The sequence below is a fragment of the Pavona decussata genome, unplaced genomic scaffold, assembly GCF_977016875.1.
Source record: "Pavona decussata unplaced genomic scaffold, jaPavDecu1.1 SCAFFOLD_214, whole genome shotgun sequence".
Classification (NCBI taxonomy): domain Eukaryota; kingdom Metazoa; phylum Cnidaria; class Anthozoa; order Scleractinia; family Agariciidae; genus Pavona; species Pavona decussata.
The window spans coordinates 128,678-156,208 of NW_028145619.1; the positions used below are offsets into that span (position 1 = coordinate 128,678).

At 39.1% G+C, this 27,531-nt stretch overlaps 3 protein-coding genes across 6 annotated transcripts; all 3 read right to left on the bottom strand.

The window, feature by feature from the left end:
- Positions 1–741: 741 nt before the first annotated feature.
- On the bottom strand, positions 742–27,121 carry LOC146460075 (uncharacterized). Of its 4 annotated transcripts, none has more exons than XM_085088379.1 (12): positions 26,869–27,121; positions 17,254–17,291; positions 16,028–16,178; positions 13,100–13,306; positions 6,335–6,473; positions 5,392–5,515; positions 4,766–4,814; positions 4,605–4,631; positions 3,614–3,766; positions 3,139–3,184; positions 2,972–3,043; positions 742–2,198 (listed from the first exon to the last, which is right to left on the bottom strand). In XM_085088379.1, exons 1-12 carry the CDS (start codon positions 26,907–26,909, stop codon positions 1,083–1,085), a joined length of 2,163 nt encoding a protein of 720 aa, XP_084944505.1. In that variant the 5' UTR covers positions 26,910–27,121; the 3' UTR covers positions 742–1,082. The 4 variants fall into 4 exon arrangements, with proteins under 4 accessions (XP_084944505.1, XP_084944507.1, XP_084944506.1 ...); XM_085088381.1 differs by lacking the exon at positions 26,869–27,121 and adding an exon at positions 25,459–25,570; XM_085088380.1 differs by lacking the exon at positions 26,869–27,121 and adding an exon at positions 21,738–21,916.
- LOC146460076 (uncharacterized) lies at positions 9,367–10,770 on the bottom strand. The gene has a single exon (XM_085088411.1). It carries the CDS (start codon positions 10,658–10,660, stop codon positions 9,653–9,655), a length of 1,008 nt encoding a protein of 335 aa, XP_084944537.1. The 5' UTR covers positions 10,661–10,770; the 3' UTR covers positions 9,367–9,652.
- On the bottom strand, positions 10,920–12,311 carry LOC146460077 (uncharacterized). Its single transcript, XM_085088412.1, has one exon. The coding sequence runs from the start codon at positions 12,199–12,201 to the stop codon at positions 11,194–11,196; it is 1,008 nt and encodes a 335-aa protein (XP_084944538.1). The 5' UTR covers positions 12,202–12,311; the 3' UTR covers positions 10,920–11,193.
- Positions 27,122–27,531: the final 410 nt, after the last annotated feature.

The window sequence follows — 27,531 nt, forward strand, 5'->3', positions numbered from 1 at the left end:
TCTTTTTAATTTCATAATCTGAATTTAGAATATCGAACTCGTAAAATCTGGTTCCCCGCTAATTCCCGGAAAGAGACCCAATCCATATATAAAGGTGATTCCCGCGAAATAAAAGTTGGGTAGAAATTTTTTTTTCAAAGTTGCTGTGATTGTTTACTACTATACGTTTTTTCAAAAAATCCAATAAAAAAGGTAGGTCACCACGCCCAAAATGCAGGCATTTTCTATTTTCAGACGTGTACATAAAGTTTTTGTAAGCACTGGAAAGTGTTTCTTTTTTCCTAAAGCCAGCGATACACCTGGCAATTTTTATATGCCGATCGCGGCGAATTTAATCGCCAGCGAAAATCGCAAGAGATTTTCGCCACCGATTGATGCGGACACACCTGGCGATTTTTTTCGCCGATCCGCGCGGCGACGTGGCACGTTAACCTTGTTCCCGGGCTCCACCGAGGGGCGCTTTGAAAAGTCGTGATAAAATCGCCCAACCTGATTGTTTGACTTTACTGGCGATTCGTGGCGATGAGCGAGGACGGGCCCACTTGGCGAATGCCGGCGAATTTAATCGCCGATCACAGCGATCGGCGTATAAAATCGCCGGGTGTGTCGCCGGCTTAAGCGCGATCTTCAAATAAAAATGGCTGCTTGTAACTCTTCACTAAGGTTTGGGGTATATTTTTGCAGCTCAAAAGTCACCAATGCACTACAAAAAATACGCGATATATCAAAATAACCCATGCACAAGTTAAAGGCGAATTTTATTGTGAACAAATTGTTCCAACTAGTTCTCTGAAAAATGTTTGCAGCTAAGCAAGGTGAAATTGCATTTTGATATTATGCCTTAATTAAGGAATAGCTTGCACGTAATAAGGTATTTTGAAAATGGCTCTGTTATCAGAAGTTATACAGTTTTTTTTTTTTCAACCAGCAACTCGTCTGATCGTGCAATTGAAAATAATTACTCGACTCTGCTATTTACCTTGCAGTGCTCTGTGTTTTTTTTTTTTAGCCGTGACAGGCTTTTTTCACTCATAAATTATTAAAATTAATGACACCACTATCACTTTCTCGCATGCGCAATGTCAACACGGAGCTGATCCCGTAGACGTGCGACGGACGCCACACGACACGTGATCAGAGGTGAATTGTACACCATTTAAACGTTCCAGTTTTACCGTGATGGACTGGACATCATCGGCTATTTTATTTGCATGCGCAATGTTTAAACTTGATGAGGTCTGGAGCGAGGTTGTCGTTCCCAGTCCATTTTTGTCAATTTTCTCGATATTGTTGTTAAAGCCAACCGGAAAAGGAGGAGGACTTGTGACGATAAGCTCGTCATTCACGCAAATTCTCGGAAGCTCGTCAATGTTTTCCTCGGTCGAGTTATTCTGAGCGTCACTAAGAATGGATTCATCCAGTCGTAACGTTAATTTTTGAGGCTTAAAAACGAATTTCTGACCTTGATTAAGTGAGATACCACAAGAATCCTCACCAGATTGTCTTTCAGTTTCTTCATGGCTCTCCTTCAAATCTGTGTGGTTTAACGAAGCATTGTGGATACATGTGGATTCAGAAACCAATCTGTTATTTCTCTGCACTTCTTCCGTATTAAATGTAAACGAAACAGGTTTGAAGTCACTTTTAGACGCGTCTCCGACGCTGATCAATATCTCAGAGGTTTTCCTCTCGCGGTGAGAAGCTTCTTCACGATATGTGAATGCTCCACAAATTGTGTTTGCCCTGGTTCTGTGGTGCGAACAACTCTCCTGAATCGCTGCATTGCTACACTCGTTCGTGGATACATCGTCAATATCCTGTTCCTCGGAACATTTATCATCAATATTCGAGCCGTCACTATCTGAATTTTCATCCCCAGAGATTCTTTCTTCTTCTCCTTCACCCTCATCCGTTTGCGATGAGACCTTACCCATTGCCTTATCAGCTTTCTCTTGCAACGCTTTGATCGTGTTCATGTCCAAATCAAAGCAAGAACTGTGGGCCTCACCATGTCGACGGTTCGGGATACTTAGTCCCGCGGGATCAATTGGCACCGATACCTTTCTATCCGCAGCCTGCTCTTCATCGCTTTCTGAAGTTGATTTTAAAATTGAAGGGTCCATTGAACGTCTTCGTTTTGCAGCAAACAGAGGAGATAAAGACATACGACGAACAGCCAAGAGGGCATTGACAGATTTCTGAAAACAAAATATGAGGTATCAAGGAAAAGCGTAAAAACTGTTACACGTATTTTATACTGATACTCTTCACTTTATCAGATTAATTTTCCCCGAACCCACCTGTTGGATTGGTAGGTGGATGGATGGATCGATTGGTTGGTTGGTTGGTTGGTTGGTTGGTTGGTTGGTTGGTTGGTTGGTTGGTTGGTTGGTTAGTTGGATGGCTGGCTGGCTGGCAGGCTGACTAAGTGACTGACTGACTGACTGACTGACTGACTGACTGACTGACTGACTGACTGACTGACTAGATGGATGGATGGATGGATGGATGGATGGATGCTGACTGACTGACTGAATGACTGACTGACTGACTGATATGGCAACATGATTAGTTGATTGGATATCTGAAAAGAATGTTGACTAACTGATCATGACTCACTGATTAAGTGACTGACGGACGGACTAAATGTCGGAGTCACAGACCAATTTATCATAACTGGCTTATTAACTGACTGACCGGATTAACTTCACTGACAAGCTGACTCACTGACTCCTGACCGATCGACTGCCTTGATTGACTAGCAGACAAGCTGACTGACTAATTCTGGTGCTCTGTCCACCAATGTCCTGGGTGACCCACATGTGTGTGGGACCGTTCGGGGACTCACAATTTTGTCGCATGTTTGTAACACGCTGATTACCATACTTCTCTCAGGTTGGAACCTTTCTCAAAAATTGTTATCTCTGTCACCGAAATATTTGTTTACATAATACAATAATACACTACCAACCTTCCATCTTCTTTTCGCCATAAATGCCTTATGTTTTTGCGTATTGATCTTTGTTGCTGTTTCTTTGGTATCCTTGAACAAAATAACAAACTCCTTAGCATCGTTTTGGAGACGTAATCTTATTTCGGCCAAGAATCTAGCTAAAAGCAAATCTGTGAAGATCTCACCTTTATCCAAGGGTGTTCAAAACACTCCTCAATTGTAAAGCGTTTGCTGAAAAAGAAAGGAAAACAAGTGCTAGTCTTGAAACTTTTCAAATACCGTTTCAGGCCATCCTCAATACGCAACCAGACCCTTGATCTGAAATGTGGGCCTTCGAGCCTGTTAATACTGTATTGTGTTGCTCCTTTGGATACTAAATAAGAAACTTTACCGCCCACATTGCCTCACTATTCGTCTAGAGGCATTATCGAGAACCAGTAGAACTTGTTTAAAAAAGAAAAGACAAAAACTCGTCAAAATGTTGGGGTATCCTTTAACGATGGACCCGCCATCGTCCCTTCCAAGAAGAGCGGACGAAGATAACAATTTTCCAGGTTTTTTTCGACGCCTTTGCAGCGGGCAATATTGATTATCAGCCTAACCATGAAATGATCGACTACAAATTTGGCCCCAACTTTCTATAATTACTAACAAATGTACCTTGCTTCCTTGACAAGAAGTCCTTCAATAAATTCCATCGCATCATGAGACAGATCATCGAAGCATTCGTCATCAAAATCCCATTCGGCTTTGGCAACTTTGACCAGCGTCTGATGATCATCATCACCTGAGAATGGCATCAGACCACTCAACCTGCAAACAAGACAACAAAGATTAAGGAAAATGGAAACTTTGCCCACAAGGATTTTAGAAATATTTAAGAGTACTAGATTTGAAGCCCTCAACGTTTCAATGCCGGACTCTCTGAAACGCCACTTCCTGTATAGTATTACTTTCTTCGCAGATCATTCAGGAAAATTAAATTTGTAATACCACTATAAAAAGCTAAAAGACACATCGAATCGAAGAAAAATCCCAAAGTAATGGGTCAGTTTCGTAAATTCAGCATTTAAAGTTGTTCTACTCATTTTTTCAAACTATGAATGTGTTTTTGGCCATGAATGATAGCCAGGATGGACTGATGGATTACCTGTAGGGGTTGGTATCTTTTTCTTAGATTCCTTAGAGCACGAGAAAGGGTACTTAAAATCCTCATGATACCAGTTGAGAGATTAAATAATTAAAACCTCTTGTAAGAGTATCGGGCCTTACATGCCAAACGATGGGACAATACGTCTGGCGTCCGTCCTCGAACGACTGATCCCTGACTTTTATGTAATTTATCAAACACGAGGAAGAGTGCGTCTATAACTTCCAAACACCAAGAAGTTGGTTGAAAAAACGAAGTGAGCCGAACTTCATGAGACACCTTTGAGGTGTTTGGAATTGGGATGAAACGGTGTTTGATACAGTTTCTCAAACGACTAATAATTCTTGGAGAAAATCAAAGCAAACGTCCACCAAATTTCGTGATAGTTAAAATCACATTCCGAAACCTCCTTCACGGTATTGAGTTTCTTTGTTTTCTCTTCGTGAACTATTGATGAGCTTGAGAAATGTTTTTGAAACTTTGCGCCTTAATTGTACTTACAAGACATATGTGACAACTCCCAGGCTCCTAATAAAGAGAGGAGGAAAAACGCATGAATTAACTGAACTTTACTATCTACAGTATTACAAAACAAACAAATGAGAAAAGGCATAAAGTAATAAAAATTCATAAATTAAGGATAATTTTTCATTGAGCTTTACCATAAATCACTGGCCGTTGATACAGGTTTCATTCGTATAACTTCAGGAGCTAAAAAGAACGAAAAACGTCTATAGTATTAAAAAATTAATAACATTTATTGATTTATCTAGTCTTGTCGAGTACTTTCAACCGAAAACGTTGTATACCCCGATTAAAATGTGGCTGTCATCCAATCAAAACGCCTAAAACTTTCAATATTAATCCTAATGGAAACTGGTTTTACTGGTCGGCTTTTTTATTGGAAATGAGTTAAATGTCCCATATTGTCAATATTACAAAACTTTCACTCAGCTATTCTAAATATTGATTTCTGGAATGTTATTTTTAGAGGAGGTTTTCTTTTCTCTGAGTGAGAAAATATAAATTATTCTCCCCAAGGCGTTTAAGTTAAAAGAAAAAAAACAAACAAACAAGCTGATTTATTTTCGCATCTAATTGGTCTTAAGTGAAATGACCGTTATTCTTCCATTTAACGTCAGATTGTTTTTGAAATTCTTAACAAGAAAGGTTGTTCAATCAAAAATGGCGAGGATATGATTTAAAAGTAAGGGCAATTCGTGCATTCGTGTTTCAAGGTCTACAAAAAAAAAATCTTTGACAACTTTGCTTCCACTACAATTCTTACCTACAAAATCGGGTGTGCCAAAAGAAGATTTTAACTCGTCCTCGGCATCCAGATTCCGTGCAAGTCCAAAGTCCACCAGTTTGATATCGTTGGAATCCATGCTCACGCATAAAATGTTCTCTGGCTAAAAAAAAAAAGGAAAACACAAAATAGGGGTTGATATGTTAAAAGATTTTAGCTGTTTAACACGAATACGTGGTGTTAAAATCAAAATGAGATTTTCAAGACGTTTTGGCGCTTTTAAGAGTGAGGTTTGACTACCAAATAGGCAGAAAGAAATCGAATGAACATTGAAATGTCATAAGAGGGCCCACCGCATTTCCTCTATAAAACCACGCCATCTGGTCAGGGAAATTCAAAAAGAGGACGCCTTATAAGAGGGGGGAGGACGTTTGGTGACAAATTACTCCCTAACGAAAGCATGTTTTACGACTCGAGTCGTCAGCCGTCATGTTGGAATAAAAAAGTAGTAGCTGAGACTCGTTTTAAATACTCTCTTTCAGTTTCAATTAGTGTATTAAAATTACAGAAAAATAAATAGGAGGCTGTATGGGGTGGTTATCAGTTACTGTTCATGTACTTTGAAGAGGGCCTTAGTATAAGAAGAGGGTCAAATACTTTGGGAGAGAAATAATCAATAGGTTCGTGGAGCAAAACAACAACTTTCTGTGAATATTCATTTCGATAAACAGCCAGCATTCTTTAAGAAGATCAGTTAACAATTTTTCTCAAGATTTTCCAACATTTTCTGAGCAAATGTCCGATGGTTACGTGAACGAAATACGAGGGCTTTCTATACCTTCACAGGTGTTTAGCTTTTATTTTCTACGTGAGACAAAGTTAAACTTTTTTTTGTGACAAAGGTAAACTTGAACCTCACCTAAGTACGACAAATCAAATTATACCATGTATTCTGCATGTGAGGAAAAAAGGTACCACTTACCTTGAGATCCAGATGAACGAAATTCCTTTCATGCATGAATTGTAAAGCTTCAAGGATTTGCCTGACATAATCAACCGCATCGTCTTCCATCAGATACTCCTCAGCAACGATTCGCTCGAACAGTTCGCCTCCAGGAACACTAACAAAATAATGATAACAATATGAAGAGGATGAATTTTCCCAGCACTAGCCATAGGCAGGGTTGAAGGTCTTTTCATAATTAACGCTGGAGTACAATACAATACAAAAGTGAGGCGGACAAACCAGTGGACCCTCCCACTGAAATGGCGGTCGCAAAAAGTAATCTTAGCGAAGAATCGACGCATGCAGAATGGTTAGGACCACGTAATTTATTATCTTCTGATGTTTTGTTACATAAGCTACCCAGTGTTACAGTTGATTCAAAAACTCATTGATAATTCATAAACCCATTGACCTATCAAATGGTCGATAAAACATCACGTGCAGTGGTTTTAAAACCAACTGAAAACCTCCTCCTAACTAGTATGCTGTGTTTAATGTTTTTTCTCGTATGCTTATTTCCAACGTTCACAAAAGCACCATTGTTATGAACTCTCTTGACACACGCTTTTCCAGGAATGTTTTTGAAGCCGTTCGAAAAACTCGCAGCACGTGTTTTATCGGGTCTAAAACCACTCAGCTGCGCCTTGTGGCTGCTGCTCATGTTTTAAACATTACGTAGACTTACATTGTACGCGACATTTCTTATTTGTTTAAAACGTCTGCAACACTATGAAACTTACGACCGTAGTTTCTTACAAAAAATTGCAACAAATTTCCTTTGAAATTTTTCTTCACTCTTCCTGGCACGTCAATATGGATTTAGATTGTAGGTCGCAAGTTTGAACATAGCTATATTTCGACCACAAACTGCAAGACCAGAGGACCAGTCAAAATAATTCTTAATAGTGCTGGAGAGAAAGAGATGAACCATGTGATGCCTGATCTTAATTAACGCTGTAAGCAAGTGCAAACATAAATCCTCCACGACTACCTAAATCTGAGAGAAAATCGTCATGTCTTGCCATATCGAATTTGCCAAGGTGGTACTCGTTCCGAATTCGGTAAAATATTACCCACATCTAAATTAGAATAGAAATCTTTGGCTGAAGAGAACAACTTCGACTTGAATAACAGTATCTTTACTCCTAGAAGTTTTCCGACATCTGAGCAATTTACATTTCATTCTGTTGAATGTAAACAAGTCGAGGACATTATAAATGCAATGCCTTCTTGTAAGGCTCCTGGGATTGATAAAGTGCCAACTCGAGTCATCAAAGACTGCCTGCCGATTATACTCCCTTTTGTTACATCAATCATCAATGCTTCTCTTTCATCTTCAACATTCTCAGGGATCTGGAAAACAGCCGAAATCACACCTATTCCCAAACAAGGCAATCACGAACTTCCTAACAATAATAGACCAATTTCGCTACTACCTGTGTTGTCAAAGGTCTGTGAGAGAGTCGCTTATAATCAGTTTGTCACCTATTTGACAACGAGGAAGAGGCTGACGACAAAACAAAACGGAAGCAAAAAATGGCACTCTACTGAAACATCATTACTTCGCACGACTGATGCATTTCTTAAAGGAATAGATCATAAGAAATTAACTGCCTGTGTTCTCCTAGATATGAGCAAAGCGTTTGATAGTGTCGACCACCAAATACTGTTACGAAAACTACAAGACGTTGGCGCCTCAACTAGTGTGCTACAATGGTTTAACAGCTATCTCACAAATAGATATCAAGTTGTACGAATTCACTCCACTGTTTCCAATCCAATACCGATTGAATATGGAGTACCTCAGGGCAGCATCCTGGGCCCCTTATTATTTAGTATATACGTTAATGATCTACCAGAAGCTCCACGGAATTGCTCTACTGAATGCTACGTAGACGATACAAAATTGTTTGTTTCTTTTCATTCACAAGACACCCAACGGATTGTTGAGGAGATGAACGAAGACCTCCTCGGGGTGCGCAACTGGTGCTTCAGAAATCGGCTATTACTAAATCCAGACAAGACGAAATTAATTGTTTTCGGGAGCCGACAGATGACTTCGAAGCTCCATGAGTTTCGTTTGTCTTTGTTGGGAAAGGACATCTTCCCTGTACAATCAGCCAAAGATCTCGGCGTGATTTTGGATTCGAACTTAACTTTTGATGATCATATTAAGACCACAGTATCGGAATGTATCGCACGCCTTGCGCAAATTAATCGTGTCAAACACTGTCTTGACAGAACGTCGTTGTTAACCGTGATAAACGCCTTAGTTTTCAGTAAGTTGTACTACTGCTCGAACGTCTGGGCAAATACCACAGAGAAAAATATACGGAAATTGCAGGCTGTGCAGAACTTCGCTTGTCGAATCGTTAGTGGCGCGAGAAAGTACGATCATGTAACTCCCCACTTGAAAAATTTGTCTTGGTTACCCGTTAAGGACGAACTATACTACCGCCAAGCTACCATGGCTTTTAAATGCATTTCCGGACACGCCCCCGAATATCTGACGTCCCAATTTATTACCCGCGAGCAAGTTACCAAGCGTACAACTAGGAGTGGCCAAAAGCTTAATGTACCTCTTTTTAAAACAGCCTCAGGTCAAAGAACATTTTATTACAGAACTGTTGGACTTTGGAACAATTTAGACCCCCTTTTTAAATCAAGCCGTTCTGTTCAAGTTTTTAAACGTACCTTAAAGAATAAGCTTTTAGACAATTTTGTAAATACTTCCTGAACTTCATTTATTTTTAGTATTTTTCTCGATTAGTAAGTTTAGATTATGTTATAATTGTTTTTTAAATTTGATTAATTTTAATTGTGTTGTTATTAGTAACTTAAGTATTTAAATAATTGTTCCTGAAAAGCCCCATTGGGGAGGTAACAATAAAGTATGTATGTATGTATGTATGTATGTATGTATGTATGTATGTATGTATGTATGTATGTATGTATGTATGTATGTATGTATGTATGTATGTATGTATGTATGTATGTATGTATGTATGTATGTATGTATGTATGTATGTATGTATGTATGTAAATACTTGTATTCTGGGTAGAATGTGTTTCGTAGAGCGCTCAATTCGTTTGATTGAAGAGCAATGTATAATTCTTGACAGAAGTTCAGGGTTCAGGTGTTTTCATCGTTTATTGCGACAATACTGTTTCGTATGGTTCGAAGTTATCGGACCACACTCATCAGGCAATTTTTAACGACTGACTTTTCAAATAACAGGCTGGTAGTAAAATATACGTGGTTACTATAGAGATGCGTTATATTCAGTAGAGTATCTAGGTAACAGATGCATCGTGCCTTAGTTGCGTTACTCTAAAGTTCTGCAGTACATATCTCTTTCTGTGGCGGCACGAACTCGCTAGCTCGTTTCGGCTGTTCAGGCTACATAGCTCTTTTTGACAGATGATTATGAATTTTTCAAAAAGACAAAGATTACATTTTTTGTTAGCGTTGCTGTACGGTTTACATTTCTTTAAAATCTTCCATTTAATATGGAAAGGTTTATTGCTGTCTTGCAAAGTCCAAACATGTTTTGACAGTTCTGTCTCGTTTCTTCTGTTCGGGCGTCGAAAGGATGTCTGGTGGTTTCTGTAACTTTCCTTAAAATTTGTTGCCAGTCCGACATAAGTTTCAGTTGTTGTCTCAGTGGTTACAGTGGCTTGGTAGATGACGTTTGTTTGGAGGCATTTTCCTTCGAGTGGACAGTCCGGTTTTCTTCGGCAATTGCAGGTGTCAGGTTCTGGCGTTGGTGAGTTTACATTTGAAAGAACGTGCTTGTTGTGCGATGAGATGATAGATTTCATGTTTGGCATGCATGAGTAGCTCAATTTAATTGTGTGTCTGTTGAAAATCTTGTGGAGTGGGTGATGTTTTGGAAAGCATCTGTCGACGATGTGCAGGAATTTTCTTCCAAGGTTAGTTTTGATGTTTGAATTGAAAGGTGGATTGTACCATGTGATGTTTCTTGTTCTTTTTCTTTTGTTTTTCCGGGCCTGTTCTTGCGGTGGGTTGTATGTTAGCTTATAGTTATATCCACTTTCTGTGAGCGCTTTCTGGTAAGGGGCAATGGATTCGTCAAATATTTCTTTGCTGGATGAGATGGCAGTTAACCGTTTGTTAATATTGAGGGGTATGTTTTTCAGCACTGCTGGGGGGTGATTGCTCTGTTGATGGACGTACGACAGCTTGTTATTAGGTTTCATGTATGGCTTGTAGCTGCCGTCTGTAATGTTGAAGGTCACATCAAGAAAGTTGACGATCTTCTTATTTGCCTCAATTGTCATCTTAAGGCCCTCCGATTTGAACACTTGGTTGACTTCTTGCTTGGTCTTTTCAATTTCTTTCGGGGTGGCTTTGCAAATTGCGAGACCATCGTCACGGTACAGGCCAACTTCATTCTATGTATGTATGTATGTATGTATGTATGTATGTATGTATGTATGTATGTATGTATGTATGTATGTATGTATGTATGTATGTATGTATGTATGTATGTATGTATGTATGTATGTATGTATGTATGTATGTATGTATGTATGTATGTATGTATGTATGTATGTATGTAAATACTTGTATTCTGGGTAGAATGTGTTTCGTAGAGCGCTCAATTCGTTTGATTGAAGAGCAATGTATAATTCTTGACAGAAGTTCAGGGTTCAGGTGTTTTCATCGTTTATTGCGACAATACTGTTTCGTATGGTTCGAAGTTATCGGACCACACTCATCAGGCAATTTTTAACGACTGACTTTTCAAATAACAGGCTGGTAGTAAAATATACGTGGTTACTATAGAGATGCGTTATATTCAGTAGAGTATCTAGGTAACAGATGCATCGTGCCTTAGTTGCGTTACTCTAAAGTTCTGCAGTACATATCTCTTTCTGTGGCGGCACGAACTCGCTAGCTCGTTTCGGCTGTTCAGGCTACATAGCTCTTTTTGACAGATGATTATGAATTTTTCAAAAAGACAAAGATTACATTTTTTGTTAGCGTTGCTGTACGGTTTACATTTCTTTAAAATCTTCCATTTAATATGGAAAGGTTTATTGCTGTCTTGCAAAGTCCAAACATGTTTTGACAGTTCTGTCTCGTTTCTTCTGTTCGGGCGTCGAAAGGATGTCTGGTGGTTTCTGTAACTTTCCTTAAAATTTGTTGCCAGTCCGACATAAGTTTCAGTTGTTGTCTCAGTGGTTACAGTGGCTTGGTAGATGACGTTTGTTTGGAGGCATTTTCCTTCGAGTGGACAGTCCGGTTTTCTTCGGCAATTGCAGGTGTCAGGTTCTGGCGTTGGTGAGTTTACATTTGAAAGAACGTGCTTGTTGTGCGATGAGATGATAGATTTCATGTTTGGCATGCATGAGTAGCTCAATTTAATTGTGTGTCTGTTGAAAATCTTGTGGAGTGGGTGATGTTTTGGAAAGCATCTGTCGACGATGTGCAGGAATTTTCTTCCAAGGTTAGTTTTGATGTTTGAATTGAAAGGTGGATTGTACCATGTGATGTTTCTTGTTCTTTTTCTTTTGTTTTTCCGGGCCTGTTCTTGCGGTGGGTTGTATGTTAGCTTATAGTTATATCCACTTTCTGTGAGCGCTTTCTGGTAAGGGGCAATGGATTCGTCAAATATTTCTTTGCTGGATGAGATGGCAGTTAACCGTTTGTTAATATTGAGGGGTATGTTTTTCAGCACTGCTGGGGGGTGATTGCTCTGTTGATGGACGTACGACAGCTTGTTATTAGGTTTCATGTATGGCTTGTAGCTGCCGTCTGTAATGTTGAAGGTCACATCAAGAAAGTTGACGATCTTCTTATTTGCCTCAATTGTCATCTTAAGGCCCTCCGATTTGAACACTTGGTTGACTTCTTGCTTGGTCTTTTCAATTTCTTTCGGGGTGGCTTTGCAAATTGCGAGACCATCGTCACGGTACAGGCCAACTTCATTCTATGTATGTATGTATGTATGTATGTATGTATGTATGTATGTATGTATGTATGTATGTATGTATGTATGTATGTATGTATGTATGTATGTATGTATGTATGTATGTATGTATGTATGTATGTATGTATGTATGTATGTATGTATGTATGTATGTATAATTCTTGACAGAAGTTCAGGCTTCAGGTGTTTTCATCGTTTATTGCGACAATACTGTTTCGTATGGTTCGAAGTTATCGGACCACACTCATCAGGCAATTTTTAACGACTGACTTTTCAAATAACAGGCTATGTATGTATGTATGTATGTATGTATGTATGTATGTATGTATGTATGTATGTATGTATGTATGTATGTATGTATGTATGTATGTATGTATGTATGTATGTATGTATGTATGTATGTATGTATGTATGTATGTATGTATGTATGGTATACCGATTGAAACATTTTCCGAGGGTTGCATGAACATTTTGACTATTTTCCAAACATTTCTCAACTTTTTGTAACACTGTTTAAAGAACACACTCCTTTAAGATTCAAAAAAATTTCCGAGGATTTTCTAAGTTTATCGAAGGTTATTCGGGAAGAATGAATTAGGTGCACCAACAATGTCACTTTTTTTCACACTTGATGTTAAATGCGAGGGTTAATGAAGTGTTTTCCGGCTTAGTCAGGAAGTAGTTTTAATTTCACAAATATAATTATTTTATGAAACTCTTGCCGCTTATAATTACATTATGAGTATTAAACACTTTAAAAGAAAGTAAATGGATACACACTTACAATTCTAAGACCATAACGATTTCAAATGGCGTCTGGTAAGCGTCCAACAGTTCAACGAGTTTCTGGTGTCGTCCCAAAGCTCTCATCACTTCGATCTCTCTCATCACAGTTTTCCTGATGTTGTGGCTCGAAGTCTTGATAATTTTCGCAGCATAGGTGTTTCCTTTTTCTTTGTGTGAACATTTTTTAACAATGCCATAAGCACCTCTGGAAAAAGAGGAAGAGAAGCGTGAAGGCAATTAAAGAAAAATGTGTTCCAATTATTTTGAAAATCAGTCAATTGACGTAGGAATTTTCTGTTTGGTTTTTAAAAGTTGCCCTGGCTAGCTGGGGTTCTTTCCGATCGTATAAGCTTTTCCTCTGATGATGCAAAAACGGGATAGCAGTGGACACCAAGTTTTCTGGCGCGGCCAGACCGACGAGGAACATTCTCTTCGGCCCCGCAGGGTATTCAAACGTCTGACCCATTTAAGATTGTTCCATCCACTTCAGTTATATGAACTCAGTCTAACATAGTGAGCATGGTATTATGGGACTGCTGTAGGAAAGAATGGAGCACTTCCGCCACTTCGCGATTCGAGTCCTTCCCATCAGGCCCTGCGCTACCTTTTTCCCGCTCTTTTGGCAAAATGCGTTTGCGAGTGGAAAGAAGGCAGTTTTTCACCAAGGTGATTTCTTACCACGGTAAATGTGTCCCGTGCAACTGTACTTAATTGGTTTCAACATCTTAGACGAAATATTAAACTTTTCAAACCCAAACGGAAAAAGAACTAAGCCGTATTTCCTCCTGAGCAACGAGACGTCAATATCTACACTTGGAAATGGTCATAATCTTTCCACTATTTCAGCACATGATTCTTTGATCTTTTAGAAAGCACATACCTATATCAGGATATGGTTCATTTAAAAAAATCCCCTCCCTCCCCACTCCCCTCCCAACAAAACACATCGCGACGTGACCACTGAACTTTTTGACTTTGTAGCAAACGGCGTCAGCATCCTCTTGACTTTACGAGAATAGGTGCAATTTTAATTACATTCCTTTTAGTCGACGCATCTGTTAACGTAAGGTTAACACTGAATTCTTAGGATGATCGCGGCCACCACAAACATAAAAAATCAGAGCCATATGGTTTGTTTGTAACCTTAAAATTACTTGAGCATGCAAACATTAGCAGGTATATGTTCACGAAACTGGCTCTTCAAACGCAGTAAATTATCCCTTTTTGAATTTGAAAGTCACGGAAATTCTGTTTTGAGATGAAAGAAATCGGAGTGAAAATGCGGAGATAAGGAAAGTCATCAAAAACATAAATGTGTGACGTTACGTAGATCTATTTTCCACAGCAATCGCGTGACGAGCTATGTAGCGTTATCACCTTTGCGTTAAATAATGTAAGTTAAGTTCTCTCTTTTCGAGATGCCTGACTAAAACGTATACTTAAGCGAAGTGGACAAAAGTCAAGCATGCAGGAACCACCAAACTTCCTCCCTAAACCTCGAAAGATGGTGTCTTTACTGCATAGTCACCCCTCTATCCAGCAGAAAAATGACAAGGAGATTCAATCTCTTGCTTGCTGAATATTTCTGTTTCAACTCAAATTTTAAAGCCAATAAAATTTTGTTGGTAATGTTCACGAGATAGGTGGTGTCTTTGATACCCCTCCCCACCCCCACCCAGACAAGGTGGGTCCGGCTTCGAACACACTTGTTATGACCAGTTCCCCTACAACACAAATGTAATGTATTCACGATAAAATCCAGCTTTTACCCTGACCATCAAGAGGTCACGGCCGCTGTTTTTATCTGATCGGTGTTGATAGACTCCCTCCCTGGATAGTTTATTTTGACTGTTTTATCCCACAACAGGGAAGTGCTACTTAGCACTTTGTCACACTTTGGAGTTCATCTAAAGACTTTTGAAAACAAACTTTAAGTTTACACTTGGGGATCTAGGTGAAAAGATTATCTAAGCCTTGTTTTGTCTTCCATGCTTAGAATATTTTCAGTTACAAATCTGGGATTAACAGTTTTAAGCGTCTGTATTCACTTATACATATTTTTTTTATTTGACCCAATTTATTAAATTACATCGCTCAAAGGCCTTACAAAAAGGTGTGATGTGCGCGTAAATATAATTTGATGCCAATTTTTAATGCTTCAACAAAACAATTATCTATATTACTCGGTGCAAGGGTTACGGCTTTAACTACGCGTTAATTTTTTCCATTTTTATTAAGGTAAGTTATTAAGCATGCCATTACGAGCTTCTACTGTAAAAGGTCATGAAACGTAAGATGAAACATCCGCAAGAAGTCTGAACAACAAAACGAGAAATTCTGAAAACTGCACCTTGAACTCACATTGTTAAATCATGACTGGAAATATAAACATGCATGAGAGATATGGAGACGAACCCGGAGAGGTGCACCTTTAATTTAAGGACGCATTTTTTTTTCGCCCATGACAAACAGTTGTTTTGTCTAAATAAAACGGATCAGACATCTTTCTTTCTCGAACTCAAACTTTCCCTCAACTGTTTTGGTGTTGTTGTTTTTCTTAGAGTGCTCGATCGAGCTATATTTTCAGCTTACTCTCCTTTTGGTGGACGTTTGCTTTAAATTTCTCCAAGAAATCTCAATGCCTTAAGAAGCTCTATCAAACATTCGTTTCATCCGATTTCAAATAATCACGAAGATTCTTAAAAAGAACTCGGCTGCCCCTCGTTTTTCAATCCATTTCTCGGTGTGTTGAAATCGGATAAAACACTCTTTCTCTTGCTCGATATCTTACATTGCAAAACCCCAGCTCGATTTGAATTAACAAGACTTACATTTGTGCATGATCTTATTAAGGAATGAACGTCGAAAGGAAAATTGAATTACCGACCTAATCACGGGTGAGATTACAGTGAAATCCCACACTTACTTGCCAATTTCTTTGTCCAGATCGTAGAACGCATCCACGGCACCGTACTTGACAAATTCTTCTTCTTCTTCTTCCTCTTCCTCTTCTTCTTGGACGTCCGGTTTTTCAATCGCCTTCGCCGCGACAATATTGATGGCGTTCAGATCGGCAACTGCGCATGAGATACAAAAAGATGCCTCGGTGAAGTTCGTGTTTCGGAACATAACAAAATATTCCTGCCTCGGGGAAGAGCAATATCGCATGCTACACGAACTAAGTGGGGTCACTATGGGAAATTTCATCGCCATATTTTACTATGCTGCCTATGATAAAACAGCTTAGATACAGACTTAAGTTATGAGAGAATTATCACATGTGCCAACTGACATGCGTATCTGATAACTCACCGCATTGACCTGAAACAACACCGGAAGCACGGAACTAAACTGACATGCAAACTTGTGAGGGAGTTGGGGCCAGGGTGAGGGGGGGCGAAGGAAATCTCTTGGGTGAGATGCGCAGCTTGAGCGCGCAATCCGCATAGGAATACATCTGTTATTGACGTTTTTCAAACCTTTTAAACTCTCTTAAAGCCCAGGTAGTCTAAAATTAAGCGCGTTAATTTAGCACGAAAACTACTTAGTTAATCGAGACTAAAATCACTGAGATCACGTTCGTGACAATCTACGGCCCATTGAATATGGTAGCCAATACTACAAACAAGCTCTCAGAGGGAGGGGTCGTACATCCCCCCTCCCCCTTCTCCCACCCAGGAGGGCTTCCTCTCAGGAACGCTCAAATACAGTTTGGACTAACACTCACGCCTCTGATCTGAGGTTGTAGAGCCCCCTTGTCTCATGCCTCATGTGCGTGACGCGTCAGCTCTGATAATCATGATAGCTAATTTTATTACCCGGGAGGAGACTCTCACGTGAAAGGGACGGGGATGCTCGTCGTCTCCCTTAGGGGTGTAAATTTTCTGATTTTGGTCTCACTTAGGGTGTTCTGGCCATTATATTTAGCCGTGAAGGTCTCATTTAGTGTTGCACGCGAAGAAATATAAAAATAGATATTTATCTGTGTTTTAAAATGGTCTCCTCTAGGGGTCAAAAAAGCTTAGGCCACGCCCAGATTGGTCTCCTTAATTTAGGGGTTTAATTTGAAATTTCCGATGAGCATTCCCACCCCTCCCTTTTGAGAGTCCCCCCCCCCCCCCCTGGGTTTATTATCTCAAGGAGCAGATTTACCTGTCCTGTTTTTTCTTTTTCTCTCCATGGAGTACTGGCTGTTTTAAAAAAAAAAAGTAGAACGATTATGAATTAGAAAAGAGTTTTGTGATGGGGAGTCAACTGCGACAGCAGAATCGTGTTTTTGTAACGTTTTTGTTTATATAACTTTAGCTTATGTTTTTGCAACTGTTTTAAATTCTAACGTCTTTTTGCAATAGGGGTAGTCTCAAAAATACCCCGAAGAAGAAGGCCGTGCCTTTCGAATTATTGGAAAAATATATTTCCCTAACCGTGAAATCAGCCTTGCTCTTTTTTTATATCAGTTATTTGTTTCTCAAGACAGTTTGGCTGTTTTGTCTGGAGTTATTTTGCATGTTTAATTTTTATTGCATACCATCACTCACCACTTCAAATGGGTTAAAGGAGCGAACAAATTATATCCAGCATCTTTTGACGCACGAGAACTCTAAATTAAGGATTTCATAACAGGAAGATCAAAGGTGGAAGAAAAAACATCCTTATAGCCAGTTTCTGTTGGCCATGACGAGAAGGGATAAAAGCCGGGGATAAAAGACGAAACAAACTGACTCCATACAAAATGAATTAAAATGGTCAGACCTGATTGATTTTAGTTAGCAATATGATTCCCATTGATTATCAGAATTCCGAACATTTTGACGTGCAAATATAAACTTGAGCATTATTCGTTTCCGCCAAATACTGTAAACAACGGCTTAATCACCGGTACCGCTTACCGTTCACATGACTCACAAATCGTAAAGGTTAAACGCAAACCATGCATGGAGGGATTTATTTATATAGTTACTCCGTGAAGGTATTTATATAAAGATTCGGAGCGTTGATTCTAATTCGAAACACGATTTGTAATAACATCGTATCTCTCGCTAAAATAAGCGACGTCAAAACAGGAAAAACTTGGTTCAACACAAAAAACAAAAACAGATTGTGGGCAGACTTAAAAAATACAAAATATTAACGGCAGACTGATCCCAAGGGCGGAGGTGACGAGCTTGATAGAACAAACAACAAAAGCTAGAATAACTGAAATATATATATTTTTTTTAAAAAAACAAATTTTTGCCCAAAATTTGTTTTTTTAAAAAACAAATATATTTCAGTTATTCTAGCTTTTGTTGTTTGTTCTATCAAGCTCGTCACCTCCGCCCTTGGGATCAGTCTGCCGTTAATATTTTGTATTTGAGATAATTTGCTGATCCAGGTCTACAAGTGATCCGGCACCACTCATTGGTTTGTCGCTGTGGAATTGCAGATTTTATTGTATTCAGACTTAAAAAACACGACCAATGGGAAATTATACCCTTTCATTGATCAGTTATTTTTTTAGTTATTTAATAATATATTTGAGAACCATATGGGTTTAGATTCACGAAGACTAAACTTACTTTTCTGCTACAAAAAGAAAATAATCACAGCTTCAAAAGTACTATATTTTGGTGAAAAACTTTGCAACCGTTTCACCACTTTTGAGTAACAACAAGTCGGCAAGGCGTTGGCTATCGTTAATAATTGGCGGAAACTGAGTTCAATGCGGTTTAATGCTAGAATGGCAAGAACTGCCAAGCTGAGAGTTTTTCTTCACATGAAAATCGAGGTCCGTTTTACCCTGGGTACCAGAGGTTTTTTCTCGCGCGCGCCGGGAACACTTACCGGAGACCGCGCATAAAAAGCCTCTGGCACCCAGATTAGGTCTGTATATACTTTTGTGTTCATTTGGTCACGTGATACGGATAGCTTGTGTAACAGTGTATTTACTGAATGTTTCTAAAGCTCCATCCTCGTGACCAGACCCAAGGGAGATGGGGGAGGGGGGGACGGGTTGAAGTGCTGAATAGTCGTGCTGTACCAGTAACGAAGGGAATGTTCTTACGAGCTCTGTTTGTCATATTATGAAGGTATGAGAAAGGGAAGCAGGGTGTTGTTTTGTTTTCAGTAAGCGGTGAAAGAGTAAACCTGATTTCCGGGTTGAATCTCCGGGAAGCCTCGCCAGGGGACATAAAAAGCCTTAAGCTTGACACTGAAGTAGGCTCGATTTTCGCATTCACTCGGGCGCTCCTTCAGGAGTGGGGAAGGGGAGGGGGTTAAGCGCGGGCTGATTTCCCGAACGGTCGCTGGTAATCGAGCCTAGAATTTTAAATGATTACGCTTTTGGCCGGGTTAATAAAGCTAGTGTGTGTTTTCACTGAAAACAGATTAAAGATGTTGAAAGCTCTTTGAAAACAATATTTATCAGCTCCAGATTAAAAATTTCCAGAATTTAGAACCTATTTTCTTTAATCAGGTAAACCCGGAGAACGTCTGAAAACTACGTGGGAAAACACTTTCAACAAATGATCATAGCGTGAACTACTTAAAATCTTCCATTTTTAAGGTAACATTTCATCAACAGATGAACAAGTTATAACCGTCTTGTGGCGCTTACAATTTATAGTCTATATAGAGCCGAAGATGAGAGGAACTTTTCAAGAACCTGGCTTTTATTTGAAGCAGATCAGCTTCGATCAGCTTGTAATACAACCTCGCTCCTAGGGTCTCTTCTAATCACATCCCTGGAACGTGAAGAGGAGAGGTCTGGGAACGACGTTGGTTTTACTACACTTCAGAGTGATTCTTAATTTCATTATTGCATGCATTTTTTTTAATTTAGAGATTTTCAAATAACAGATATATTTTCGTTTCCTCCCAACATGTCGGTGAAAGCAACAAGGTTTGAAACTGGCTGAATCTTTTGCTCTTCTGTCAGTACGCAGAATTGATTTGCTACATAACAGAGTGCTCGAGATTTTACATGTCATCATAGATCACTTAAAACACATATGTATTGAAGATAGCGCAGAAAATTGCTTCGATAACGGTTAATTACAAAGTAATATTCATTTTTTTCAAGGACGTCAGATGAAGATAGCGGAACACATCTCTTAAGTTGTTTTGGCTTTCAAATGAGTCAAAGTTAATGAATCGAGACGAAGTTGAAGTCCACAGCATGACACGGAAAAAAAAGAACAGGGCCAATATCCTATCATTATTGGCGGAAGTTTTCAATTCACTTTTTTGAATCCAAAGGAAAAAATGATCGACAAAAAGAGTCACTGAAGAGCTGAAAATTAAAACTTACTTCGCGTCTGGACGAACTTCAAATCATTTTCGAATGTAAGGCCCGGTTCAGACGCCGAACTTTTCATGAGCCGAACCTAATACCTCGAATTAAGTACATGAAAAGTTCGGCGTCTGAATCAGTTGAGAACGGCTGTTTCAATTTGGAACGGCTCAGCCGGGAATTTCGGCTTTGGAACGCCTTTGATTCAGACGTCGAACTTTTCCTGAGCCGAACCTAATCAAAAGGCGGGATTTTCGTGATTTGGGCCGACCTTAATTTGAATTAAGTTCGGCTCATGAAAAGTTCGGCGTCTGAACTGGGCCTAACAGTAGCGATCTGCAAAATTAGTCTCTACTAACATCAGTGCCTGTCTTAATCGCCCAAGTGCTGTGCTTGATGTTATGATCGATGAGTGTTTTATCAGTTATGCTATGCTTCAACAACTGACAGCTCACTTTGGCGCATAATAATAAACAATATTGAGGAATTTTGTAAACACATCAATAAATGACCCTGAGTTACGGGAGACCTTAAATAATTCATTTCCACTGATCTCAGTTTAAGCTACGAGAAAGAAAATGAAAGTCATTGGCATTGGTTATTCATGAAACTTGTCTCTTCGAAATGTCACCGATGTTCCTTATACATATGCACAATTGGAGAGCAGTAGTACAATTTTCCGTCTTCTGCTCAATTCGCCGTTTATGGTCCTTCTAATCCGTTCTTTTCGACTTATCGTAGGAAGAAAGGTTCCTAATGGTAATATAACTGGATTAAAATGTTTAGTCAATGAATTTTCCATTCGAATTGAGCGGGAAAGCACTTTTTCAGCATCAGTCGAGAAATTTCAAGCGGATGTACAAGGACTAACCTTCGTGGAAGAGATCATGTCTTGATTCATTCTTCAGATGGTTGTTTGGCTGGGTGACAACTTTCAAATAGTTTTCGCACAACGTTTCAATATACCATTCCAATCTTTCGTGTTTATAAGTGTCAGAAAACGATCTGAAGAAAACTGAAACAAATTGTTTTGGAAGTCACGACATAACTGCGGCATAAACTTAGTCGGACTGAAGTGTGCAAACAAAAGCACTTCCTATGTCGGTTGCTAAAGAGAAAAGCACGTTTTGGAATTGTGGCGGTTTAACACTTGTCCAAACCGTAAAACATTCCTCAAGACCTGGTCTGAACTTCAGAATTGAAAAAATTGACGACTCGTTCTGTTTAACTCTCTGCGCGTTGTCGTAAACTGGTTTAATCTAACTTCAGTTTGGTTCCAAAGGAATGTAATGTGAGAGTAAACACAAGCCTGCATCTAAAAAACCTTCTGTTCCGCACACAGAACCTGCTCACGAGCTGCGCATACCTCGAATGTTAAACTCTCCTTGAATGCGGTTTTAAGCAATCCTTCTTGACCAGATTCCCAAACGTCTCGGCATCAGTGCCCGATTCCCTTCGACTGCCCTCAGGTCGCGCCTTCCATGGCAAATTGATTTTTCTGGACCTAAATTTGTTGCTTCCCGTTGTAATTAAAGCGCGCTGTTTGGGATGCGCATGAATATTGCTGACGTCATGCCAGGGGCAGAGTGTTCTTATACCATGCATTAACTGTGTCAACACAAGATTGCGAACGCACAAAAGAAACTCAAGACCAAAATAGAATCGCTTAGCACTTGTGACAGGCTGACGGCATGTTTGAAAATGAGCACACGTTTGCTTCGTTTGTGCAAAAGGCCGATGAAGGTCGGCAAACAACATCGAATAGTAACAACAATCGATTTCTTATTATTAGTGCTCGAAATAGCCTTCCGCTCTTTTGTCACCCACGCGATGAGCTATAACGAAAACTTCAACGCGGTTACGAAGTTCGACTGAAGACTGTCTGCAATTATCATGATCGGAACAAATGCTTCGCTGCTAGAGATTAAGCCCGCATAATGGCCTTAATAATGGCTGCCGCAATTGGACTAATTAAAAGGCAATCGACAGCCTTAATCCTTCATTAAAATCTCTAATAAACATTGCGCTAAATAAGTCGCAAGAACCCATAACCGAACTATTTTAAATTCATAAACACAGTCAATAAAGTGGCACACGAAAATCAAACACCGCATTAAACCAGTTTTGCATCGCATCCTAGGTTCGTCTGTTGCCTTAGGCTTGAATCACCGACTTCACGGCTTTGAGCGCGGGGTCACCTCTTATTTTCTGGCAAGTTCGCTAGAAACTGTTAATCCTAGAGCTATTAGTTTGTTAACTTCATGCAAAGACAAAGTGCTAAGTGCACTTTCGCAAACATTTAGAAAGCATATACCAAGTGCAAAGAACTTGGAATTTGACGTCATTTGAATTCTATATCGATATAAAAGGTAGTGTAGAATACAAAAAGACGTTTGTTTTTTTTTCTTTAGAATACGTTTGTTTGTGGCGTTACTAAGTAAGTCATGATGCGTTGTCTTTCGCTCTACAGACAAAACAATTTTGAATTTGTGTGAATCTGCGGAATCAGGCTGGTGTGCTTCCGGCAATCTCTTACAATACCGACATTGTTCATTCTCTGTGCTCGGTTTTCTAAAATCTTAATTTCTACGATTAAATGTTAACTGAGGTTCTTTCCCTTTGAAAATGTTTTAAAGAGCTTCTTTTAAGCTAAAAGTAGTGGAAAGTCTAAGCCAACAATTAAGGGCAAAATTCTTTGGAGAAATTTAAATAGTCATCAAACTGGAATTAACTTGGCCATGATTTTAATTTTTGCCGATGTAATTTAAGTAGTACTGGCGGTATTAATAAGTTGTTGGCAAAACATATCAATGCTATGCCTTACCTTTTAGAAGAAATTCAAAGGCACTAAAGTGTGCCCAGACCAAATAAAGGAAGCAAAATGTATCAGTAAACAAATCAACAAAAACAAAGCGATGCTGTAAACTGGCGAAGGTAACCACCTGGTTAAAAAAAGTGTCCAATTCTCCTTCCTGGCCTGTAGACGATGAAGGCAGTTGGCTGTATAGCCATTTACTGGCCAAATTCAATTGCAAGGATCCCTGACAAAGCATGTCATGTAAGAAAACCAAAAGCTGGGAAAATCTTGACCGTACAACCGTCGTTTTTTTAACTGAGGGAAAATAGGGAGCTTAAGCAACGACGACGGCAACGGCAACGGCAACGAAAACGTCACCCGAAAATATATCTTTATCTCATTTATGCTACTTCGCGATTATTTCAACTCGCTCAACTTTTACAAAAATGGCGAACTATCCAGGAACCAAATTGGTAGGAGTGGCGTGCAAGTTAAGAAAGAAATGAAAAATTCACCATCGTGCGTTCACGTTCTCCACAAAACCTTAAATGTGGTCATTTTACGTTGATGTTTTGTAGAATTAAATGCAAGGCTGATCGGACAGCTAAAATAATTTTATTGCAATAAAATTATTTTAGCTGTCCGATCAGCCTTGCATTTAATTTTACGTTTTATTCAACATTGCTGATCCTGATCTACACAAAGATCCGGCCTCACTTTGCTGCTGTTTGTACAAGTGGTCCCTGCACTATTCAAGAGTTACCTTGTTTTGTAGAGGACGGCAAAGAAATGTACCAAAATGTAAAACGCACGTGCAGATCGATATTTTTTGCTCATTAAACCTATTGTTTTGTGGCGTTGCCGTTGCCGTCGTCGTTGCTTAGAGATGCGCATTGCCGAAAGTGTGGATTCTCGCGCATGAGCCTCGCACGCTTGTTAGCTTCTCCTTCCATTCTCGCTGCATTCTCACTTCCTATTTTCTCGCTCGTTCCAGACTTCCGAACTTCAAAGACCGCGCGTTGGTACGGCCGTTACCGACGCAAAAAATACGGACTGTTTTGTAGTTCAAGGGAAATCGAACTATTGAGTCACTATTTCATCCGTGAAACGAACTTCTGAGCAAGACTCGCGCATTAATTCAACTCGGACGGACTTTCCACGTTTAAATAGCACGACGTACATTGACATTTTTGAGTATGGGTGTTTAAGAATGTTTAAGAAAATTGATAACGTGTAACGTTTAAAAATGCTTATAATCGCGAGTTACTACGAGATTCAAGTCAGCCGAGAACAAAAGTGGTAAAATTTTAGTTCCACCGATCGTCCAAGGTGACGAGAATTAAACTCTCGCGTCAAATCACTGAGAGTACGTGTATCTTATTGTTCTTCTTGGTTTTCTTTTTCTTAGGCGCGAAGCAACATTTTGAGCTTTTTGCAAATAGTTTGATGCCGAGAAACTGCTGGGCTCGGCCGAAACAGCAGGCTATAGGCATCTAATTTCAGGTTTGAGAAATCTTTTGTGCCTACGCTCGACCCCCAAGAATTTAGAAAAAAGAGTCTAAATTAAGGAACATTATCGAAACAATACAAGCTTATTTCTCAAGCTATGAGCAAACAATTAACTAAACTAGCCGCGGCATTGTGGTAACGACAAACACAGATGGACTCCGAACAAACCCCTGTTCGACCTAAAGACTATTTCCCGATTGTTTATTTGTCAATTATTGAGCTTCAAAAAGCCTAGTATTTGTTTACATAAACGAGTGTGTTTGTTTCGCGTCTCAGTGAATGATATCAACAAAAATAAATCAACCCAATATTCATAAGTTATTATAGCGTAGGAGGTAATGAGACTCTACAGTTTATCTCAAGTATTAACTATTTTGAGTGGTGTGTTGGAGCGAGATACATGACATTCTGGTAAAAATGATTTGGAAAAAGTAATTTCCTAACAGCGTTGAAAGTAGGAACATAATTAAATGTCATAGCTTTCATTTTCCTTGCGATCGGAAAGGCTATTACGTTATTCGAAAACAAATTTGGATTAATCAAACCGCAATGTTTCACTACATTTCAGTATCCCACAATTGACTTAAAATAAAACATTTTAGCGAGCGATTCATACTTGGTGGCTCAAAATTACCACAGTGTTACTTGAAACGAATAAATCCACTTTGATAAACAAGACCTCTAGAGAATATTCCCATTATTTAAGAAACCTTTTCGCCTTTAATCCGCAAAAGACAACAGGCTCATTTCAGAGTTAATGCTGTTTCGCTCGTACACTTACGTTTGGTGCGACGAAGATGTTTGACAAAGCCTGGAGAAAGTTTCCGTCCACGTTTGTCGTCTTCAGTCTTACCAATATTTGTCTCGTATGCTACTTTAGAATAAATGCGTCATTAATGAAACCCTGGATAGCGACGGAACCCATTTTTCTTTTCATATGCTAATTTTTGCGGGGCAAAGATTATTAAAACCCGAGCAAGCCCTCTTACCATAAATTGTTAATTGAATTGAATTGTCCTTTCGAATTTACAAGCACAATGCGATCCTGTTTACATGAATAAAACCTTTTCTTCTGTTTGTGTATTTAGCATTTTGCACGGCCGGTTATGGAAACTTTTAGTGAGTAAAAGCTTATTTTTGGCGCCAACTAGAGCTAAATTCATGTCTACTTACTTCAGTTCCAAAATGGCCCATTCACTAATGACTCCCCAGTTTCTCGCAATTTCTTTCAATTGTCGCTCGAGACGTTCGTCTCTAGTTCATAAAGCATGAAGTATTCCTTTATTACCTTACCCATAGCTTATTCTACCGTGTAAACACGACTGACAGTAAACGATTTATTTAGTTCTGCAACGGGTAACTGAAAAGAAAAGTTCAATAGCTCATGACATCACGTCTGTGAGTGACATTTCAACTATTTTGTAATTAAATTATCCCTCGAAACACGATAAATTATCGTTAGAATTCATCATTAGTTGTATAACTCTTAACAAACAGGCAAATAGAGGCAGTTATTTGCACATGATTGTTATTTTCAAGTTATTTAATAAGCATTTAATAATGCGAGAATTCGAGGAACCCAGACGATATGCACTGATTATCACAATGTCAAGGCGAGGCAATCAAGAGACCTTGAAATAAATGTTTATGCTTACGATACCAACAGAACACGCAGTTTATAATAAACGTTTCAAAAGCCTTTGCCGCAAAGTAAGCCAACAGCAATCTTGAAAGAGTTTTTACTGCAATTATCGGCTTACAAAATCGTAAAGGCGTTGATGGCACGTACAACGTACCAATGTGTGTTCTTACCCCACAAAAACAGAACGCGTGTGTCTGCATATAATTGACCTCAAGTGTCGGCATCAGTTTCAAAGCTTCCGAAATCTTTCTATTTCTTGATACGGGGCAAGTTCGCACGAAATGTACTTTTCTGTTGTAAACAATTTGGCAGAAAACGCATGCACAATTTAGAACACTGGATTGTCAACAGGATTCTAAGCAAACGTCTTCGTATAATTTAACCAAAACTACTCAAAAAATGAAATCGTGTCAGAAAACTTTCTGAGATTTGAACAGCCTGATCAAGCAAAAACGCATTCAAACCAAGCTGAGATATTGTCAAATTCGTTGCCTTGCTGTAATTTTTTTATTGTGACAACAACAAAGTGATTGTTTACATTGAACTTACCTGAGGGGCTTGTGATTGGAAATTTTTCGCCTCCGGTCCATGTTGGCTCGTTACTTGTCAAATGACTGGAGATATTCCGAAACCACAGTTTATTTTCCGTCTATAAATGCTTGCTTTTTGATGTAGTTGGTAGTAACCTGACGTCGTGGCGAACAGATTGTCTGTTCAGTTTAACTCACTCCGTTGTGAATCAAAGGGTTTTTGTTTGGTTTTATAATCCATCATCCACCTTTGATTCACGTCTGTGCGAGTGGTTCGCTTTCAAAGCAATGGGGCGGGCGACATGTGGGCCAATCAGAGAGCAGCTATCACTCTCAATTCAGTTAATTAATCTTGATTGACGGGAAAACCTTGCCAATGGTAACCAACTTATGTTACGTACGGCTTTCTTTAAGGGGTTTTGATTTTTCGTGCAAAATGACAACATAGTTTAACATGCTCAACTTGGATCCTCACCTAAGAATTAATGAGCAGATGTTACCGAAGATTTAACTGAAAGACACCAGATTCGCTCCTCTAAGTGAACAATCATTATTTTATCACAGACACAAATCAAGGGAAAAAGGTGGGGGAGGGCTTTTTTGAAACATACACGGTGAAAAAAATCTTTATCTTCATTAAATAAATACATAAAACAAATAAAACAGTCACGTTTCTTTGGAA

What these genes read in the sequence shown, in the direction of transcription:
- LOC146460076 (XM_085088411.1), bottom strand. Translation starts at nt 10,660, where the DNA reads ATGACAATTGAGGCAAATAAGAAGATCGTCAACTTTCTTGATGTGACC.
- LOC146460077 (XM_085088412.1), bottom strand. Translation starts at nt 12,201, where the DNA reads ATGACAATTGAGGCAAATAAGAAGATCGTCAACTTTCTTGATGTGACC.
- LOC146460075 (XM_085088377.1), bottom strand. Translation starts at nt 16,314, where the DNA reads ATGGCGATGAAATTTCCCATAGTGACCCCACTTAGTTCGTGTAGCATG. An exon ending in CTGGACAAAGAAATTGGCAA is followed by an intron (nt 13,307 to 16,027) that starts GTAAGTGTGGGA and finishes CTCTTTTTCCAG; the next exon opens with AGGTGCTTATGGCATTGTTA. An exon ending in GGAGTTGTCACATATGTCTT is followed by an intron (nt 3,767 to 4,604) that starts GTAAGTACAATT and finishes TCTTGTTTGCAG; the next exon opens with GTTGAGTGGTCTGATGCCAT.